This window comes from Sorex araneus, chromosome 2 (assembly GCF_027595985.1).
Source record: "Sorex araneus isolate mSorAra2 chromosome 2, mSorAra2.pri, whole genome shotgun sequence".
Lineage (NCBI taxonomy): Eukaryota > Metazoa > Chordata > Mammalia > Eulipotyphla > Soricidae > Sorex > Sorex araneus.
Window position 1 is genome coordinate 50,117,740 of NC_073303.1, and position 20,795 is coordinate 50,138,534.

The 20,795-nt window shown below is 49.2% G+C and overlaps 3 protein-coding genes across 11 annotated transcripts in view; 1 reads left to right on the forward strand and 2 right to left on the reverse strand.

The window, feature by feature from the left end:
• PRMT2 (protein arginine methyltransferase 2) overlaps positions 1-5,843 on the reverse strand; it is a 20,942-nt gene extending 15,099 nt beyond the window's left edge. For both annotated transcript variants that reach the window (XM_055128194.1, XM_055128193.1), the window contains exons 1-3: positions 5,711-5,843; positions 2,533-2,642; positions 449-556 (exon numbers count right to left, since the gene is read on the reverse strand). In XM_055128194.1, coding sequence (XP_054984169.1) covers positions 449-556; positions 2,533-2,571 — 147 coding nt within the window. In that variant the 5' untranslated portion in view covers positions 2,572-2,642; positions 5,711-5,843. The remainder of the gene's footprint in view (positions 1-448; positions 557-2,532; positions 2,643-5,710) is intronic.
• S100B (S100 calcium binding protein B) lies at positions 4,752-16,830 on the forward strand. 2 transcript variants are annotated; one of them, XM_055128196.1, is made up of 3 exons: positions 4,752-4,806; positions 12,627-12,765; positions 14,708-16,830. In XM_055128196.1, exons 2-3 carry the CDS (start codon positions 12,628-12,630, stop codon positions 14,846-14,848), a joined length of 279 nt encoding a protein of 92 aa, XP_054984171.1. In that variant the 5' UTR covers positions 4,752-4,806; position 12,627; the 3' UTR covers positions 14,849-16,830. The 2 variants fall into 2 exon arrangements, with proteins under 2 accessions (XP_054984171.1, XP_054984170.1); XM_055128195.1 differs by lacking the exon at positions 4,752-4,806 and adding an exon at positions 8,610-8,978.
• Positions 16,831-18,862: 2,032 nt separating this feature from the next.
• The window catches only part of DIP2A (disco interacting protein 2 homolog A), an 81,871-nt gene continuing 79,938 nt past the window's right edge, over positions 18,863-20,795 (reverse strand). For all 7 annotated transcript variants that reach the window (XM_055126087.1, XM_055126086.1, XM_055126084.1 and 4 more), the window contains one exon: positions 18,863-20,658. In XM_055126087.1, the coding sequence (XP_054982062.1) occupies positions 20,406-20,658 (253 nt within the window). In that variant the 3' untranslated portion in view covers positions 18,863-20,405. The remainder of the gene's footprint in view (positions 20,659-20,795) is intronic.

Sequence of the window (20,795 nt, forward strand, 5' to 3'; positions counted from 1 at the left end):
GAGCCAGGAGTGAGCTCTGAGCTATTGGGCTCCTCCATGCAAAGCCTGTATTCATCCATTCGAGTCATTTCTGGGGTCTTGCACCCAGGCGTCTCCCTAACAGGCAGATTAGAATTGTTGGGCTGGAAAGAGATCTTCGCAGGTTACTTGTGGTCCTGGCATCAGATCATTTTATTCAACTTTCAAAAGACTTACATCAGATTTATTATATCTGGGAAAGAGAAGGGACAGTGCTTGGCCTTGCAAGCGGCCAAACAGGGTTGGATCACAGGCACCTCAAAGGGTTCCCCAAGGCCTGCCAGGAGTGATCCCTGAGCACTGCCAAATGTGGCCCAAACCCTCCCTCCTCCCCCTCAAAATTTATTGTCTCTACTCTGTCACGGAACATGTTGGAATCATAAACATAGCCCTGATGCCCACAGTCCCCCTGCTAAATGTACATGGCTACCTGTGTCTCATCAGGTGCAGCATAGTCTGCGATAGCCACAAACTCCTCAGGGTAGACACCACCCTGGGCTTGTTCCTCCACACTGTGCTCAGCCAGCTCTGCTCCATCCTGGTCAAATCAAAGAGAAAGAAAATGAGTGTGAAATTTAACTCTCCTTCTCCTTCTCTTCCTTCCTTCCTTCCTTCCTCCCTCCCTCCCTTCCTTCTTTCCTTCCTTCCTCTCTCCCTTCCTCCCTTCCTTCCTCCCCTCTCTCCCCCTCCCTCCTTCCTTCCTTCCTTCCTTCCTTCCTTCCTTCTTTGTCTCCAGTTTATTAGGATGATTTGAAAGAAAAATCAGTGTGGTCAAGTTTTGGGGTTTGGGCCAGAGCACAGAAGGCAGGCACTTGTATGCAGTTCTGGTGACCACAACCCTAGTTTCAAACCCGCAGCACCACATATGGCCCTCTGAGCATTACCACCAGTGGTCTTTTTTGAGCCAAGCCAGTAATAGCCCCTGAGTACTGCTTGGTGTGGCAAACCACCCTCATAAAAAGTAGAGCTGGAGGATGGGAGCGTGGAGGAGCAGGAGGACCCCAGGAGAGCTGGAGCTGCAGGCACCGAAGGAAGGTGCCAGTGACCTGGTATATGCCCATGTGGTTGCCCTCAACTTTATTGCTGTGACCACGCTGCTCCGAGCCCCAAGAGGCCCCTGCACCTCAATGGCATCCCCTTCATGACCTACAGCACAGGGGGTTCCCTCCGAGGTATTAGCACCTGTAGTCATGCATTCCACTTCACTGGAGGAAACCCCATGCAAAGGGACACTCATAATGACAGACCTCCCAAAATGCCTGCACATACACTCACTTTATAATGTGTATGCAGAAAAGTACAGCGTCTGGTACTACATCTAGGACACAGACTGGGCATAGAGAAACTGGCACCATCTTAGCATGGAGAATTTTTTACGTCTTTAACATTCTCTTTGACTTCTGGGGAGAAGGGGGTGTTCAGCCAAACCAGTGGTGCTCAGGAGACACTTAGGGCAATGCTCAGAAGATGGGCAATGCAAAGACAACCACAACTCAGGCAGAGTTTGCTCTGGAGACCGAGAAAAAAGAATGGCAGAGATGTTCATCTGTGGATTCAACCAACTGACAACAGGGATCAAATCTATAAATGAGAAGCCCTCAAACAGAAAACATTCACACAGAAGTGAACCCTGCACAGATCAGACACAAGTTGTCCAAGGGTCAAATGTATAAATAAAATTCCTAAATATAAAACCCAAATGAGACCAGGGAGTTGACTCAAATTGCGAGATCATGCTTAGCATGCAGCGGCCCAGGTATGGTCCCACCACATGTTCCCTGCCTCCTCCCAAGCCAGCACTACAGGGTGTGGTCCAAAAAACAAATACAGGGGCTGGAGGGCTGGAGCGATAGCACAGCGGGTAGGGTGTTTGCCTTGCATGCAGCTGACCCAGGTTTGAATCCCAGCATCCCATATGGTCCCCTAAGCACCACCAGGAGTAATTCCTGAGTGCAGAGCCAGGAGTAACCCCTATGCATCAGCGGGTGTAACCCAAAAAGAAAAAAAAAATACAGACAATAAAACCCAAAAGAAAGGAGATCAGAGCCAGAGGACAAGTATAATGGGTAGGGAAGGGAGTCTGCCTTGTACATGCTCAACCTGGGTTTGATCACTGCATCACATATGGTCCCCCACTGCACCGTCAGGAAGAGTCCTGACTACAAAGCCATGAGTAAGCCCAGAGTACTACCAGGTGTGGCTCAAAAAAAAACCTCAGATTATTAAATTGAAAAAAAAAATGGTAGTATCATTTTCATATAGTATGCCCAGGACTTAACAACTAAGAAAATCCACTTGTTTCCTTCAGCACTTTCATATCTACTTCCTGGGCAGAGTTACAATGCTCGATTCAGAACATCACTAGAACCCTCACAAGCAATGGACCACCTTTGCCCTTCTGAGCTCGGTCAGTTAATGGCAACCACAAAGGGCCAGGGAAGGACCACTGCTAGAGATTAAGTGCAGGTATCAGTCTTCACAAGCAGGATCCAATGAAATCCTCTGCGAAATCACCTGCAATTCACTCCCAGTCCAATCACCGGATGTTGCCATAGTTCTCTGAGGCCGGAACGCATTGCTGCCACCTTGCCACCTTTAATGCTTCATCTCCCCCTCCACTTATACTGAGAGAAAGAGAGAGAGAGAATGAGAAAAAAGCTTGATTACATCTATTTTCAAATGTCCCTGATAAATGTCCTCTACCAGATGAAGGAAAATCATTTTTGCGTCAACAATGGACTTGAGGGCTGACAGATAGTTCAGTAGCATGCACTCAACCTGGGTTTGATCCCCAGAACCACACGGCCGAGTATCACTGGATATGATCCTACAGGCCCTGACACTACAAACTAATGGTTCCCAGCACAAGGCAGAGTAAGCACCCCAGCCTCAGACCCTGGAATGAAATGCCAGCTTGGCCAAGACATCAATGGGAAGGCCTTCTGGGACCTCCTAAGACTACCAGGGAATACCGGCCCCCGTGTGCAAAAAAAAAAAAGCAAGGTTAGTCTAGAAATAAAATTTATAAATGCAACCCTTTTCTGAGGAAAATAAAATCTTAACTTTATAACTTAAAGTTTTGAAATTTCAAATAGTGTGCTTTTTTTTTTTTAACAAATCTACAATGTGCTAATCCTATTCATTGGGCAATGCCAATTAGATCACTATGTTGATTTACACTAATAAATCTGGGCAGGGAATGCAGCTTTGTGGCAAAGCATATCCCTCACATGTGTGAAAGCCCTGGGTTGAATTCCTAGAAATGCAAAAACTAAACAAATCAGGCTCAGTTACTTTCCTTTAACCCTGTTAGCTTCAAGTTCTGATTAAAACTCTTCGAGGGCTTTAGAGAGATCTCTAACCACTGGTTACACACGGATTCCACAACTGTAGAAAGGTTGAAAACCACTGATCTATTACCATGGTTCTAACTACAGGACAGACAGTGGACAGGCCATCACAGGTGTAAAATTTTTGAAGAATGCTGCTGTAAAGTGTTTCCACTAGTGGCCTAAGAGATAGCATAAGGGTTAAGATGCTTGCATTGCAAGCACTGACCCTGGTTCAATGCCCAGTGCCATGTATGGTTACCCAGTACCACCAAGTGATCCCTGAGTACGGAGTCAGCAGTAAGTCCTGGGCATCACTGGTTGTAGCCCCCAAAACAACTTGATCCCCGTTGCTCATCAATTTGCTTGAGTGGGCACCAGTAACGTCTCCATTGTGAGACTTGTTACTGTTTTTGGCATATCGAATACACCACGGGTAGCTTGCTAGGTTCTGGCATGCAGGCGAGATACTCTCGGTACCTTGCCAGGCTCTCTGAGAGGGGCGGAACCCGGGTCAGCCATGTGCAAGGCAAACGCCCTACCCACTGTGCTATCGTTCCAGCGCAATCATGCATATATAAACCTAATATATAATATTACTTTAGTAAAATTATTAAAGAAAATAATTTGTTTCTATTGAAATCATTTTTGTGGGTGACTATACCTGATGTACCCAGGGCTTACTCCTGGCACTACTCAGGCCCATAGTGGGTGTTGTGCACCAAACTTGGGTCAGCCGTGTGCAAAACAAGCGCCTTACCTGTACTACCCTTCCTGCCTCTATTATAATCCTAATGAGCAAGTCAACTGGTACAAATTCTGGGTTTGTGGAATTCACACTTAATCAGAATTCTATTATTTTGTTTCATAAAAGATTAATGTAACAGTTACGTCTTTACTTCCATGATACCAAACAGTATCCTATGGTAATTAACAAATAACTGGAACATTATCACTTACATCATCACTCTGCTGAGCTTCTTGAACTACAAATTTTCGGACCATAGATGGACTAAATTCTACTACATAAGAAAATATATCTGTAGCAGCTAATCTGACTTGCAAATCATCCATGCCCATCACAATTTCATCACAATCACAATTGAGAATGAGAAGAAATGGTTCCTGATAGTGGAAACACTTTGCCATCATTGTTGTTGTTTTCCATCTTAAAATGGTAAAGTGTTTCCACTATCAGGAACCATTTCTTCTCACTCATTTCTCCAGTGACAGTGTAATCCACATCATGCTGAAATGTCAGCTTGTCTGACTAACCAAAACCAGTTCGTCACTTAAATTCACGCGTGACTAACCAATCAGACCTACTACTGGGACCTTTGTAATGAAAAAGTTACATACACACAATACATTTTGAGAGAGAATATTTCGTTGTTGGAGGGAGACCAGAATGCTGTGGGGCGAGAAGACGCAACGAACTGCATACAGTACTGAGAGGGAGGTAAGGGAGAGATGCTCTGGAGAGGGGTGAGAAGAGGGCTAGCAGGGGCCAGGAAGCCAAAAGTGCGGCGCCAAAGGGCAGCCAGCCGCGAGGGGCGTGGCTCCGAGAGGTGTGACAGGAGGGAAGTGGGCGTGGCCCACTGGGAGGGGCTTGTCACAAGGCTGGAAGCGAAAGGGGTGGCAGCGGTAGGGAGGGTTGTGGCGCGGAAGGGTGGGCCAGGCCCAGCAGAGAGGTGTGGTGTGAGGAACCGGCAGGAGTGCAGCGAAGTCGGGGGCTAGCGGAGGAGGGGTGTGGCGCGTAGGGGCCGGGACGGGGCTGGCGGAGGAGGGGTGCGTCGCGGAGGGGCGGGGGCGGGCCGCCAAGGAGGGGTGTGGTGAGGAGGGGCGGTGGGAGGGGTGCGGCGCAGAAGGGCGGGGGCAGGGTGCCGGAGGAGAGGAGGGGCGGCAGGAGGGGTGTGGCGTGTAGGGGCTGGGGCGGGACTGGCGGAGGAGGGGTGTGGCTCGGAGGGTCGGGGGCGGGGCGCCAGAGGAGGGGTGTGGTGCGGAGGGGCGGCGGGAGGGGTGCGGCGCGGAAGGGCGGGGGCAGGGTGCCGGAGGAGAGGAGGGGCGGCAGGAGGGGTGGGGCGCGGAGGGGCGGGGGAGGGCCCCGCAGGAGGGGTGCGGCGCGAGGAGCGGGCGGAGCCTCCCCAGGGAAGCGGAGATCGGCCAGTGGAGATCAATGTGGACGTGGTCGGCGGGCGGGGGGAAGCCCGAACTCCCGGGAACGCGGGGTGGGCGTGGCCCGTGGGAGGGGTGGGGCGCGGAGAAAGGGCGTGGACGTGACCCCGAGGAGAGGGCAGGGGCAGGGGAGGCCGCGGCCGCCCCCGGCGCAGGCCCGCGCGGGCCACCGCCGATCCGGAGCCTACCTCAGCGTGTCCCTCGACGGGGCGCAGAGGGGCCGATGGTGCCCACCGAGCTCCAGCCGCCGCCTCCGCCCGCGCAGGCGCAGTGCGCGCAGACCTTGCGCCACGAAGGCCCCGCCCCCCCGGCCGCGCCCGCGCATGCGTCTGGGCACGCAGCCTATGGCCCGGGAGGTGGGCGCTGTCCCGGCCCGCGCAGGCGCACTTTGCTCCTCTTCGGGGCCCTGCCCCGGCGCGGAGGGACAAGAAAGGGGCGGAGCCACGGCAGTGGAGACCGCCTGGGCCGCGGGGACTGCTGGACCCGGAGCAGGCTAGACCGAGGAGGCGTGCGGGGGGTCTGGCCGGCCTGACCGGGGCCGTTGCGGCTGGGTCCGGTGGGGGCTTTCCGAAAGGAGGCTCCGCTTTGGCGCCCTTCGCACCACCTGACGGGTGCCAGTTGACACGAGAGAACCCAGGAGTTCCTCTTCCACCCGCAGGAAGTTTAGTGCTAACGGGCAGGGGCTATTTGGCGCCGCGCAAACGGAGGCGGTGGGTCTGTGCCGGGGGCAGCGTCCTCTGTGCCCCGGAGACGTGGGGTCTACGCGACCAGCCGCCGCCTCTGTCCACCTGCACCCGGGTACGCCGTGCTGTAATAATGAAGGTCCGGGCCACTCACACCCAGTCCAGGACTTCCTTACTGAGTCAGTTGAGTTCCACAAACTGGTGTACAATTCCTCATTAGTTCCAGTGTCAAAAATCCATCCTCTGATGAGACTTTTGTTGTGACTGTTAACTAGGTAGAACACGTGAGATTTTGGTTGAAAAAGTAGTTCCCACACAGTAAACAGCTGGACAGGCTAAATCTAGTGATCTCTTCTACTTTAAACCTCATAAGTTATAATAAGCATATTCAAATTAGAACTTGTGGCAGAATTGTACAAAAGAGGAAAGCTGGCGATTTCCTTCAGTACCTGAGCTGGAGCAGGTGCACACTCCACACATGTTTCCCGCAGGCAGCAGACTCCCACACACAAAGCAACAAGGGGTGGAGGGTGTCCCAATTCCAGTTCCTTTTCAAAATAAAGTTCAAAACAAAAGCCATTTTATTTGGAGCTGGGTCCCTGCCATTGCCTGGCACCGAAGCAAACTCAGCATGCACCCCTACTTCCCTACCCCAGCACCCCGTACTGTCTCTGGACTGGCTTCTGGAAGGGGTTCTGGAATGACGGGAAAGGCCAAGTGGGGCCCTGAAATCCAATGCAGTATGCGAACAACAAAACGTGATACCCATGAAATGATTCCATCTCCTGTTGCCAAATGGGGCCTCTAAGACTCACTCTTCTACATTAGCATGAGCTCATCCTGCACTCTGGGTCCAGCCAGTCCAAGAAATCTCTGTGCTCTGCTCTGCTCTGCGTTTCCTGCTCTGCTTTTCCTCTGCTTCACCAGGCAGAAGTAGACCCTTTGATAGAGAGGAACAGGAGTGTCTGATCACAAGCATAACCTCAATGTGCATACATTATTTCATATGTACACACACCTGGTATGCATGTGTGTATATATGTATGCATGTACGTCCTGTCCATGGGTATGCTAAGTTATTTTTCTCCTCCACTGTCCTGAAGCAACAGTCTGGACTCTCCTCAAAGGCTGAGACAAGGAAGAAAGCTGTCATGGGTCCCTCTAAGAGAGGGGATCAGAGTCCGTCCCCAGCTCATGACGTCCTGTAGTACAGTTAATTCTCCACCATGCCCAGTCCACCCCCACTCCCACCCCCCCCCCACACACACAACACTCACTGAAAATGTTTGTTGCCCTTCTGACTGTCCCTGCAGGACACAGGCCTCCTTTTCTCCCTGTGGACTTGGCCTCTGCAACCACCTCGCAAGCAACATGGCACAGATTCTGTCCACCAAGGGGGAAATAAGATGCTGCCCAGCCTTCCCTGTCCCCTTGCCAACAAGAATGACCTTGCTGAGCTAGGGCGAGCAAGATAGGAGAGGTTGCAGTGCAGAAGTGTGCGGGAGGGGGAAGCCATGTCCAGGGCCCACATGAAAGCTCAGAACTTTTGACAGTTGCATAACCACCTGGGGGAAAGGTCACTTGCTGAAAGGACCCCCTTCCCACCTGCTGGGATAGCCCCTCTACCTGAGGCCCTATAGCTCACTGAATGTGGCTGTAGGTAATGCCCTGTCTCCTGGGGCTACATGACACAGCATCCTGGAGTCGACATAGTATCTTGGGGCCCACAGAGCTCCCCGGGGTCCACACAACATGTGGGTATACTCCCTGGACATAGAAACATGGCTCGAATGTGACCACACTCATTAACTAACCCTTCCCTACCCAGCAGAGGGAGGTGAGTGGGAGGCCCACAGGGTGGCCCCTGCCCCCATCCCCGTCCCTGAGGTGTCAGACAGTGGAGATAGCCTTGGGAAACTACTATGTCCACAGCTTTCTTTGTACATCAGCTGACCACTGTGACTGCTGTGCACTGGGGCGTAACCTTGGGGTGAGGAAGTGTTTGGGACTAAGACCCTGGAGAAGAGGGTGGCCTATCTTGTAGCTTTTCTACTGGAAGTGGCTATGCAGGTGCCTCAGAGACAGGCAGCAATAGGTGGGGAGCTAGTTGTGGGCCCTCAGTCTGCACTGTACAAAGGAGCACCTGGACAGGTCACACCTGGGTCCCTCCTCCTCTGACCATCTGTGGCCCTCACCCTAGGATTCTGGAGGGCTTCCCCATGCCTTACTGAATGAAGGCTTTCCCTGAAATAGACACCAGGGTCTATTCACTTTGCAGGCCCTGCAGATGTGGCTGTGCTTCTCCAGGGCTGAGTGTGGAGGGGCAGGCCAAGACTGGAAGCTGGGCATAAGCTGGGCCCACAGCCATTCATCTGCCTTCAGCCCTTGGAAGCTTCTGGCGCCTGCTGTGAGCTGCTTCTACGGGAATCAATAACCCGCTGCTCTTCTCCCAGCCCAGCAGACTGCCAGGACAGCAGGATACTCGCCTATAAATTTTCAATAGCACAAAGTGCTGACTCCCCACTTCCTGCCCCACAGGCAGTTTTCCTCTTTGGCCCTGAGCAGGCCTGGCCCCCCACAAGTGGGAGGGGGGGGTCTGTCAATGCAGCACTGTGTGCAGCCCGCAGCCTCCACTGGCTGCTTGGGCCCGCAGCGGACAACTGGCCACGCCCAACCACACCACAGGAAGGGATAAGAGGCAGCTTCAGCCTCCTAGCCTGCCACGCAGGACCTGCAGCAGAGGTGACCAGGAGGAGCAGCAAAAACCCTTGACGTGAGGCACTCAGGGAAACCTGTTCTTTTCTCTTGGGGAAGAATCTAGAGAGGGGCTGGGAACAGGGTGGTTGTTTAAAAAAGTGAGTGTGTGTGGGGGGGGGGGCGAGGGTGGCGGCGGCGGGGGGAGGGTTTTGGAGAGAGAGTAAAAGGCTGTTGGAGACTGACAGTTCTATCCTCAGCATCACAGGGTCCCGGGAGCATCACCAGCCACAGCCCCGGAGATCCCCAAGCACCACAGGAATGCTCTGGGTCTCCCTGGCTCAGAGGTCTCAGAGCAGCACAGCATCCTAGAACTCTCAAGTTGAACCATTGGCCTGGTTAGCTGAGAATCACTGGCAGGGACCTCTGAGTCCCATGAGCAATAGTTAGGGGCTCCCCAAAAATCCAATAAAAATCCCTTTAAGATAACCTGCGGCATTTCCACAGGATGGATCTGTGTCCACCTGTGCTCACTAGCCTGCAAGAGGGAGCTCTGGTGGATGGCTGTGCAGGGATGGTGTGCAGAAGTCCTACAGTGGCTTGTTTCTGCTTGTCCAAGCCCAAGAGGCACACAGACACTGCTCAGCCCCTCTCAGGAGTACCCTGCTCCCTCCAACCCTTCCACTTGGGCAGGCATCTTCCTGGGTATTGTTGGGGCTGTCAGCTGTTGGGACCCCACATCAAGAATCTGAGGAAGGTCTGGAAGATTCACAGGGAAGCACTAGCTGGGACCTCCCATGTGTGATGTGTCCTTCCAGGGACTTAAAGCTCAAATAGCACAATCAATACTCACACCTAAAACTTGCATCCTGTGATAAGGCAACTTTATATCAATAAAAATAAGGACAGTGAGGGGCTGGAGCAATAGCACAGCGGGTAGGGCGTTTGCCTTGCACTCGGCCGACCCGGGTTCGATTCCCAGCATCCCATATGGTCCCCTGAGCACCGCCAGGGGTGATTCCTGAGTGCAGAGCCAGGAGTAACCCCTGTGCATAGCCGGGTGTGACCCAAAAAGCAAAAAATAAATAAATAAATAAATAAATAAATAAATAAAATAAGGACAGTGAAGAAAACAAATGCAGAACATTGATAGAGTGACAGGGAGCAGGACCTCTGGTTTGCAGCAAGCCTTAAATCATTCATGCTGTAAAGGGAGAACTGTACGGGAAAACTATTTTTAATAGACTTGCACTGTGGATAGCAGAAATCACACTTTATGTAGTTTTCAAATGCATGAAATACATGTTATGCCTTTCCTTTGAAAGTACTCCAAATAGTTCACAGTTCAAAAAAATAACTCCTCTTCACCAAACATGAGGAACATTATGGTGAAACAAATGTTTCTTGGATTTTTTATTAAAAAAATAAACTAATAATGGAAAACATGTGTAAAGTATAAGGAAGTTTGAAATGTTTAAGAGGTTAATGCATCTGAAATGTTCTATTTACATGTGATGTCTGGGATTCAGACTTACAAGCTATGCTTGGTAGACACTGGATGACTTTAGCAAAATATTAACTGGGTGACTTATAAAACTTGAGTAGACTGAGGACTGTTGAGAGTTAAAGCCTGTGGTAGTTTTGAATAATCAATTTTAATATTGTTTACTTTTGCCTTGGGGACACACACAGCAAGGCTCATGGGTTACTCCTGGTTCTGCACTCAGGAATCACTTCTGGAAGTGCTTGAGGGACCATATATGGGATGCTATGGATCAAACCCAGGTCAACTGCATGAAAAGCAAGTGCCCCACTAGCTGTGTTATCGCTCTGGCTCCCAACCAATTTAAATTAAAAATAACAATAATAATAATGATTGGTGACTTTAGGCCAAGACAAAAATCCTCAACTGTCTTTCCTTGGGAGATCAAAAAGTTGTTAATATTGATTGGGGCTGGAGCAATAGCACGGCGGGTAGGGCATTTGCCTTGCACGCAGCTGACCCAGGTTCAATTCTCCGCATCCCATAGGGTCCCCTGAGCACCGCCAGGAGTAATTCCTGAGTGCAGAGCCAGGAGTAACCCCTGAGCATTGCCAGGTGTGACCCAAAAAAGGAAAAAAAAAGTTGTTAATATTAAATTTCAACTTTTTTTTTTTTTTACTTTTTGGGTCACACCCGGCGATGCACAGGGGTTACTCCTGGCTCTGCACTCAGGTATTACTCCTGGCGGTGCTCAGGGGACCCTATGGGGTGTTGGGAATAGAACCTGGGTCGGCCGCGTGCAAGGCAAACGCCCTACCCGCTGTGCTATTGCTCCAGCCCCAAATTTCAACATATTTTAAAAATAAAATTTAACATGGGTTTTAAACAGTTAGATGTGGCTCTTTCCATTATTTTAAACCATGATGCGTAAAGACTATTTGACTATAGTATTAGAGGTTCAGGCCCACAAGCAAAGGAACAGCTCAGTAGTTGTGCTTTGTGAAACCTGTCAGGTTCCCAAGCTAAGGCTGCCTGCCCAGCATGGATGTCACTTCAAGTTCCCTGTGGGGAGGGAGGAACCCTTCACCTCCTCTGGCGTCTGCAGAGAGATGCTCTCAGCAATGAATAAACAACTTTCCCCAATTTCATGGGCAGGCTTCACTCACATTCTGTTCCCAAGTCACAGCAGCCAGACAGTGGCCTCAGAATATATTCCTCCTGCTGCAGATCAAGGTGTACTCTTTGATCTTTTAAAAAATAGTCCACCATGTTCAGGATACCATTTCCATAACTCCTACCATTATAGACAACAACATTCCTATCTACAGCAATTAAATCATATTTATTTTTCCAGTTGAATTTTACAGCTGTTTGGGGGTCATGGTGTTGGGGGAAAGGCATATGCCTTGCATGCGGCAAGCACTGCACCCACCAGCCCTTATACTGGGTCACTAATGATGTTGGCTAAGAATTGCCAAGAGATACCTGAACTGCCTAAGCACCACTTGGCAGGCTCCCAAAATAAACATGCAAATCCACTGATGTTCAGTAAGTTGAATTTATGCATAAATTCAAAGGTAGCAGGTTCCTCCCGAGATCTTGGGTAAGAAATGCAGGTTCTTCAAGCCAGAGCAGGTAGAGCATTTGACTTGTATGTGGCCGACCTGGGTTTAATCCCTAGCATCCCTCAGCACTGCCAGGTGTAATCCCTGAGTGCAGAGCCAGGAGTAACCACTGAGCATCACGGGGTGTGCACACCTCCCCCCTGCAAAAAAAAAAGGAAATGCAGGATCCTAGGTGGTGCGTGTGAGCTCCAGGGACAGACTTTGGTTGGTTTTGGGTAGAAATCAGGAAAACTATTAATTTCTGAAGGCTCACTTGCTTCATCGCCCCATGTTCCACTCAATTCTAAGGACTGTGATTCTGAATGGCTGATTCATCATGGAACCCAGTGCAAGCAGAGGTGGCTTCACTCCTAAGCCCCCATTGCTCTTCCTTGGTTTTTGCTGGTTTCTCAAACTCACCCAGAAGTCAAATGGCCTGTAATTTAGGCTGCGGTCCACTGGGAGAGAGAAGGGAAAGGGGTGGGTGGGTGGTAGAGTGACCCTAAAGGGCTGCCAAAGAATCCTGGTAGCTATGGGAGCTGTGGTGGCCCCTCATGCTGTGGAAGGCTGTGTGGATGGTATGTCCCTGTTCTGTGGAGCAAAAGGCAAACCAGCAGTGTCTTTCCTTTGTGGTTCATAGTATGTCTGAGATGGAGAAGGCCGTGGTGACCCTCATTGATGTTTTCCACCAGTATTCTGGAAGGGAGGGTGACAAGCACAAACTGAAGAAGTCAGAGCTCAAGGAGCTAATCAACACAGAGCTTTCTCACTTTTTGGAGGTAAGTCTTGCTTCTTTAAATCTCCAGTCCACAATGGAGGCCTTCAGTTGCTTCTCTCAGCTGTTCTCAGGTCTAAGAGTGGGGACCCTGCCTCGGTTACAGTCGCTCCTTTAGTGTACCCTGGATTCCTGGGCCCTGCTTCTGGGAGTGTAAGATACCGAAGAAGAAAGAAGCCTCTGAGGTCAAAGATGCTGAGTTTCATCTGAAAAATCTAAGGATGTACAGTAAGAATAATGATAAAACAGGCAGAAAATGGGATAGTGGTCTACCAGAAGCCAGAGTACACGACAAGATCAGAAGGTTGGAAAATCAAAAGTTTGCTCTTGGAAAGGGATGTTGGGTTTCATCCAAGTGCTTGGCACCCACCACAGTTACTTGGCAAACACCTGCTGAGCACTCACCTTCATCAGTTCTGGGACTGGCTCAGGGCAGCCTCTGCTCTGGGACACCAGCCACAATCCCCTGAAACCTTCTGTCCATGGTGTGTAAGGGTTCACTTCATCAGATGTACGGAGTGAGGAGTAGCCCTCAGTGAAAACCTGACCCACAGAGTGCCCTTTCTGGAAACTTAGTGCCCAGAGGACCAGACTCACTTTCCTTCCTTTCTGCCACATAATTGGGGCAACCACATGTAATTCCACATTTGTGCTCTCTATGACTGGACTTTCCTGAGTGCTCAGTTCCAGGACTGGTCAAGGTGCACCTGGAGCCAGAAGGGAACAGTTCTTGCTGGGGGCATTTCTAGGTCACTGAACTAATCAGTCACTACCCCACCACTGGTGGGAAATCCAGTGCTCTGGAGATGAGATCTGTTCATGGCGCAGATCTTGTGCACAGCCACGCCCCTGAACTTCTGGAATCCATCAGCACAGGACAGAGTTGGCTCCAGCCCATGCTGTGCAGTGTATCAATGGGGCTCTGCCCACCACCACCTGCAAACTTGTGGCTATGAACTATCCTATCCCCGGAAGAGACCACGGCTGCAGGCTGGGGTGAGTGGGGACGCCCCAGGTCTGCTTCTGACACTGCTCTTCTCCAGCGTGAGGTCTCAAGACAGAGACAGTGTGTGCCAAAGCCCCTTCCACCACATGCTGATCTTCTACAGAGCAGCTGCCCTCATGGACCAGCTTTGAAATAGGAGAAGAGGGCAGGTGGGAGTTAGACGTATTTCAGCCAGACAACAACAATTATATAGTTCCAAACTGCCCCAGTCCTCCCCAAAGGCTGAGTTCACATAGGAGCTGTTATGCACATGGGAGCCAGGCCCTTTCTTCCAGTCAGGCACGGAAGTGAGAAAGCAGCTCAGGCTTCCCTACCAGGCCAATGCCCATGGCCCCCTCCAGTGTTCCGGCCCTGCTCACAGCCCCTGTTCACAACCCGTCCACAACTCTTGTCTATGACTGCTTCCCTGGCCCCTGTCCTGACTCCATTGTGAGTGCTCGCAGCCTGCATGCAGCCCCAGGCTTGGCTGTACCATCTTAATAGTCTCTTCAGGGAACCTAAGTCCTGCTGGACCTAAGAGGATGGTAGTGGTACAGAGCAGAGCCTGATCAGCGCACATTCCATGAGAAGCTTTCCTGGTATTTTATATTTTATTATTTAGGTCATTTCTGGCATAAATCATGACAGCCAACCAATGTGTGGTCATTTAAGTGAGTCTTCATTTCATTTTAAACCAAGCCAGTCACTGTTCTTTCTTTCTTTCTTTTCTTTCTTTCTTTCTTTCTTTCTTTCTTTCTTTCTTTCTTTCTTTCTTTCTTTCTTTCTTTCTTTCTTTCTTTCTTTCTTTCCTTTCTTTTTCTTTCTTTCTTTCTTTCTTTCTTTCTTTCTTTCTTTCTTTCTTTCTTTCTTTCTTTCTTTCTTTCTTTCTCTCTCTCTCTCTCTCTCTCTCTCTCTCTCTCTCTCTCTCTCTCTCTCTTTCTTTCTTTCTTCCTTTTTTCAGGAAATCAAAGAGCAGGAGGCTGTGGACAAAGTCATGGACATCCTGGACAGTGATGGAGACGGGGAGTGTGACTTCCAGGAATTCATGGCCTTCGTTGCCATGGTGACCACTGCCTGCCATGAGTTCTTTGAGCATGAGTAAAAGGGATAGAGCAGCCGCTGGCCCTGCGCAGAGGCGAGGTGGCAGGGAACAGAGAGCAGGATCAGTCGGGGCTGCAGCTGTCCAGATGCCTGTAGCTAATTAGGGAGCATGATTTACATAGTGAGTGAAAAATTGAAACCTCCTCTGGAGGGCACCTTCTCATGGCCTCCACAGTTGTTTCTTTCACATGTCATCCTCTTATAACCCTCACACAGAAGCATAGCTGAAACACACCTCCATCAGCCCACCCATGGTCTCTGTATGTCTCTTCCATACCAGAGATCAGATGCCAGCTAAGCTGGTCCCTCCTCCATGCAGACTGACCCTGCAGTCTCTCCCCTGGTGGGCTGTGCTTCTGAGGAAAAATTCCCTGCTAAAATTTCTAATTGGAAAAACCAGAACTGGGAGTTCTACTCTCAGTGGCACTTCTCTTCTGAGTGGCGTGATCCAGTGTGTGGACAGAGGCCAGCTCCGGACCCAGCCTTCTGCTCTGAGAGGTGGAACCAGCTACCCCACCATCTCCTGGCATCATCCCACTGGCATCGGCTGGGCACTTGCTGTCTGTTCTGTTGATGAATGTCAATTCTGACTTATTTGGCCTGACACCAGTGGAGTCAACAAAGTATGTAGAAAAATGAACTGTAGGCATATGTATCCATGAATTCAAGTTACAAATACTAAAATTTACTTCCAAAAAAATTCAAATGCATCTTACTCACACTTCTTCCTGTTTTCTTTTTTATGGGCACAAATTTAGAAACTCCTAAGATTGATTGATGGCTCGTATTTGTATTACATTTTAAAAAAGTGTGTTGTGGGCTGGAGAGATAGCACAGCGGGTGGGGCGTTTGCCTTGCACTCGGCCGACCCCGGTTCAAATCCCAGCGTCCCATATGGTCCCCTGAGCACCGCCAGGGGTGGTTCCTGGGTGCAGAGCCAGGAGTGACCCCTGTGCATCGCCGGGTGTGACCCAAAAAGCAAAAAAAAATAAAATAAAATAAAAAAAAATAAAAAAGTGTGTTGTTACAAGTCTCTGCAGCTATTTAGATGTCAAGTGAAAACCACTGCAACCAGGAAAATGACATGGTGGGTGAAGGTGGCTTTGGGAACATTTGGACTAGCCTTAATGCGAGAAGAGACAAGAAAATTATTAGGGGCTCCCAGAGAAGAAGAGAACACATCTGCATCCCACCCATCCTCCCACTCTGACCTGTCCTTAGCAGTGAGTGATCAGTCTTTATCAGCCCACAAGCATTGTCAGGCTCCTCACAGGGCTGAGCTGCTGCCAGAGTCCCCACCAGGCAGCACTGTCTGACCGCCTGGGACAGGTGCATAGGCCTGGTGGTCTTAGGCATCGCCAGGGGAAACCAGATCCTCACTTCTTCCAGAGAAAGAGGCTGAGGCAGCTGGCCTCAAGGCCAGCCCTATAGGAAGGCCTCCATCCATGTACTGCCTCCCAGGTCCCCGAGCAGGCACATATGCCTACGCACCCAATCACCCACTTCAGGGTACATCCTACTGAGAACAGCACCGAGCCCACTGCTGAGACCCGGGGACAGGCTAAGGGCCCTGTTTGGGGTATCCAGCAGGATCCTGGCTTCCATCTTCCAACCCCAGGGCACCCTGCAGGCACTGCTGTCCTGGAAGCACAGGGGCCTGATCCCATCACAGGGCCATGATCAGCTCTCCACCGTTATCCTCACTCTTGCCCACATGGGAAATGGACCAAGGACCATGACTCCAGGGGTAAGGTCAGGCAGCGTGTCCAGGGGATGGGAAGCAGGCCTGGGGGCTGAAGCAGCTGGCCAGGCTCTCCTGCCTTCCCAGCACCCTGTCTTGGCAGCAGCCATGGTTGCTGCCAGCTGGGCCAGCTCTTACCACCAAGCCAGACCCTGCTCCCTTGCAGTCACCAAAGCACTTTCACCCAGTGAGGGCCCCACCCCTTTTCTCCCTTGCAGGCAGTACAACTCTGTGTGACATCAAATTCCCCAAGCCAATGACCTTCAGCTGCTCCACCATCCACCCTGCAAAACCCCCCCCACCCTTATTTCAAGGCTTGGCCCTAAGCCCCTGTTGGCCCACCAACTGCCAAGGCTTGGAACATGGAAGTTCTGGGGAAGCCCACATCTCTGTCCTGTGAGGCCACTGGTTATGTTGCTTTTTAATTTTTATTGAGTTCAAATTTATTATATTAATTCAAGTTCAATGAAAAGCATGGCTATTTAATAGGCATAAAAAGTTAAGAGGGCAGAGAGGTCATACAGCACAAGGGCATTTATTTGTTTTACATGAGGCCTATGTGGGTTTAAACCCTGCCACCCCATATGACCCCCTAAGCCCTGCCAGGAGTGATCCCTGAACTGAGAGCCAGGAGTAATCCCTGAGCACTGCAGGGTACAGCCCTAAAACAAAAACCAAACAAAAAATTGGGGCTTTAGAGCGTAATTATCCAGTGAGCCCTAGTACTTACTTTTTTAGGGGGCCTGGACACACCTGGTTGAGTTCAGGGGTTGTTGTATAGCTCAGTATTTGGGGAACTGAATATGTGCTCTAGCTCACTGAGCTGTCTCCCCAGCCTTTGGCCTACTATCTAATCTTGACAGCCTCTCCAGCTTTCTGATGGCTGTTATTTGCATGAAGTACCTTCACCATTGTTTTTCTTCCAGTCTACATGGATCTAAAGATGGTCTCTTGTTGGAAGATAGCCCAAAGAGTGAGGCGTATGCGTGGTGTATAAAGGGCTATAGATTCAAACCCCAGGATCTTGTGGCCTCCCAAGAATTGCTGGGAAATTGCGTCCTCAAAAATATAAATAATTAGGAAGCTGGTAGATAGTACAGTGGTTTGAGTGCACACCTAGCATACGATTGATGCTGGTTCAATTCTGGGCACCACGTAGTCTCCCAAACATCACTGAGAGCAGACCTGGAGGCCTCGGAGAGAGAGAGCCACCACACGTGGCCCTTTGTACTTTATTTAGTAAATATACACTGCTTGAGACTCCCTGCCCTCCCACTAAAAAAAAAAAAAAAAAAACAAAACCGGACTGTCAGTAGCAAATAGTTGGGTTATATCAGATAAGCTCTGTCTTTTGAGTGAATTAGCATGATTATTGACATTGTTCAATTTACTTCTATTCTTGTATTCTAGACATTTCTAAAAACAAAGTTATCTTTTTTGTATGTATGTATACATTTAGTCCTACTTTATTACTGTCATTAAGTGAGTAATTTCTCAGCCAATGAGCTATTTCTTCAGCTCGCAATTGTTTACTGAACTTTCAACAGAGATGTTAAAGGTATTTGTTACATGCCTGTAAGGTCATTTGGGGAAGACCTCCCCAATGGTACTCAGGGACCCAGGGGCTAGTCTTGGTGAGACTCAGGTCTTAAGGTGTAGGCTTGAGGGTTTCAGTGCTTGGGTCCATGCTTGGTGCCAGTAGTGCTAGGGTGGGGGGCATGAGAAGAATGGTTCTGTAAGTGAAACATGGAAAATATGTTTCATAGGACCAGAACGAGATATTCCAAACCGAGTTGCCAACCCACCTGCAAGCTTCAGGAAGGCAGGTGGATTCCACACCTGGGCACGGCACAGGCTCTGACCTATGCAATCCTCCTGAAGGGGCTAGGCCTGAGGTGGTAAGTGCTGCCCACACAGTCCCCAACTCTTGGCACAATCCACAAAATACTGCCAGAACTTGAAGGGTATGTGCAGCAGATTTAAAAGGCTGCAGTTTATTAAGTCATGTTGATTATCGAAGTTTAAGATCCTTGTTTTTAAAAAAATTAAGAAGGAAAAAAAATTCTGGGAAGAATTTACATCAAATGTTAATACTGGTATTAGTCAGATGTAGGATTGTAGAAGATTTTAATTCTTTTATTTTGCATTTTAATGTGCATTGTAGATTTTATGCTATATGCATAAATGCTCTTATATTTAGAAAAAAGAAATGCATAATAAAATATACTATTTGAGGTGATTTAAAAATATTTTCACACATTTAAAAATGCAGGATTACAAATAGTCAATAATTTTTATTAACATAATATAAAAAATTTTAGTGTGATATACAGAACTCCCAGAGAGTAATTTTAAACTATTTAATATGATTCTTAAAATATTAATTTACAAGACACCTTGTTTTAAATGCCACTGACCTTCCAATACAAAAATTTTACAGTATTTGCTATCAAGATGAGGGATAGGTAGCTGTTCTCCCTTCCAGTCACTCTATTATAAGGAATGTCAGTTAGACTGCTGTGAAAAACCTCTCTATGTCTGTCAAACAATAAGTTACATGGATTATGTACATAATTACAACAGGAATATAAGATTTCCAGTATGTCAAACATACTATGCTGAAGTCCAACACCACAGCAAATGCACCTACTGTTGTCAAATAGGAGTGAGATGTGGTCAGGCCAGTGAGCATACCCATTTGGTAGAGAATTGGAACAACTCTATCAGGCACTGATTCAGGGTAATTCCAGAAGAAACTGGCTGTTTCTATGAAGCATGCAAGAGTTATGAACTTTCCCTTCCTGAGTCCCCCAAACCCAATAATTCCCTAACATACTCTTCATTAGCTGTATAAAAATAATCTATATCTTAGATTTTAATTCAACCTCAAATTTTTTAAGTATCTAAAAGATTTTCACATTCTCTCTTTCACTTAGATCTACTATAATATTAGATCACTCAGGTTAGTTAGGTTTTACTAAAATAACTGAATACAGTTTGGTCATATTTTATAGGCACACGACTCAAACTATGAAGCCAGGATGAGGCCTCAGCATAGGGTGAGGCTGTGAGGAGGGCAAGAAGTCTTCACCCTTGCCACCAATGCTTCCAGATCTGCAGACACAGAATAAAAACAATGATGTGTACTGAAACCTCCATCACTGGGGTCATGAAAATGGGGTAGTCAACGAAACAGCATCATGGTGTAACCCAAGACATTAAAGCAAAATGTTAGTGTTTCCAAAACACAGCAGCTACCTCACAGCCTGCAAGGGCACTTACCAAGTCTTAGGGCACCATGCCTGCTTAGCGGCACCTCTGCCACAAGGAAATGGGCAAAGTGCCTGTGGTCACTGTTCCACGTCCAGGACCCCTCCCCTTTGTACCAATCTTTCTGGGCGCTGCTCTAGGGGTCTCAGTGTCGTTCTCTACATAAATTCTATATGACAGTCATGTGAAATGGGAATACACAATTGAAAATTTAAGGTCAGCAATGTTTTTAGCCTAAGCTAAGTGCAAACTTGCAATGCAGCAGAGACCATCTGTGTGCCCATAAGCCTTCCCAGCCAGTCAGCCTCTCTCTATTCAGACACCTGTCCATTAAGACACTGACATTGGTGTTTTTGTAAGTGGTCTTCGAAATACAAAATAGTTCTTCAAATTGTTCAGGAAGTGGCTTCTCAATGACTTCTGGGAACATTGAACTCGCTTTGTTAAAGAAGAGGGCAGAATCCGCCTGTGGCGCTTTCTCCGGGGGTGGCACACACAGTATGCCCTGGAGCTGGTCCAGGCAATGTGGGCCTGACATGAGCTATGCTCACATGTTGTAGGCCACATATACAGGATCCAGCTGGTCAGCCAGGAAGCCATCCCGCAGGTGCATGCGCTGTTTCTCGCCCCGGGAGTTGATGGGGATGACTCCGGGGTCCACAATGACCACGACGCCCACCACCAGGTGGTGCTCCTCCAGCACCACGTTGGTCACCAGCGCCACCAGATCCAGCGCATCCTGCTCGAGCCCATCCAGCTCCACCACCACCACCAGCAGATTGGTCCACGTGAACACAGCACTGTGGGGAGGAGCACACAGTGTCACATGGGACAGGGAGCACAGGCCCTGCAGGAGGGATGCTGCCTGTATGTCCACAACAACAGTGACTCCATCCACCAGAATTCTTGTTAAGGTCATGAGTTTGATCAGAGGTTT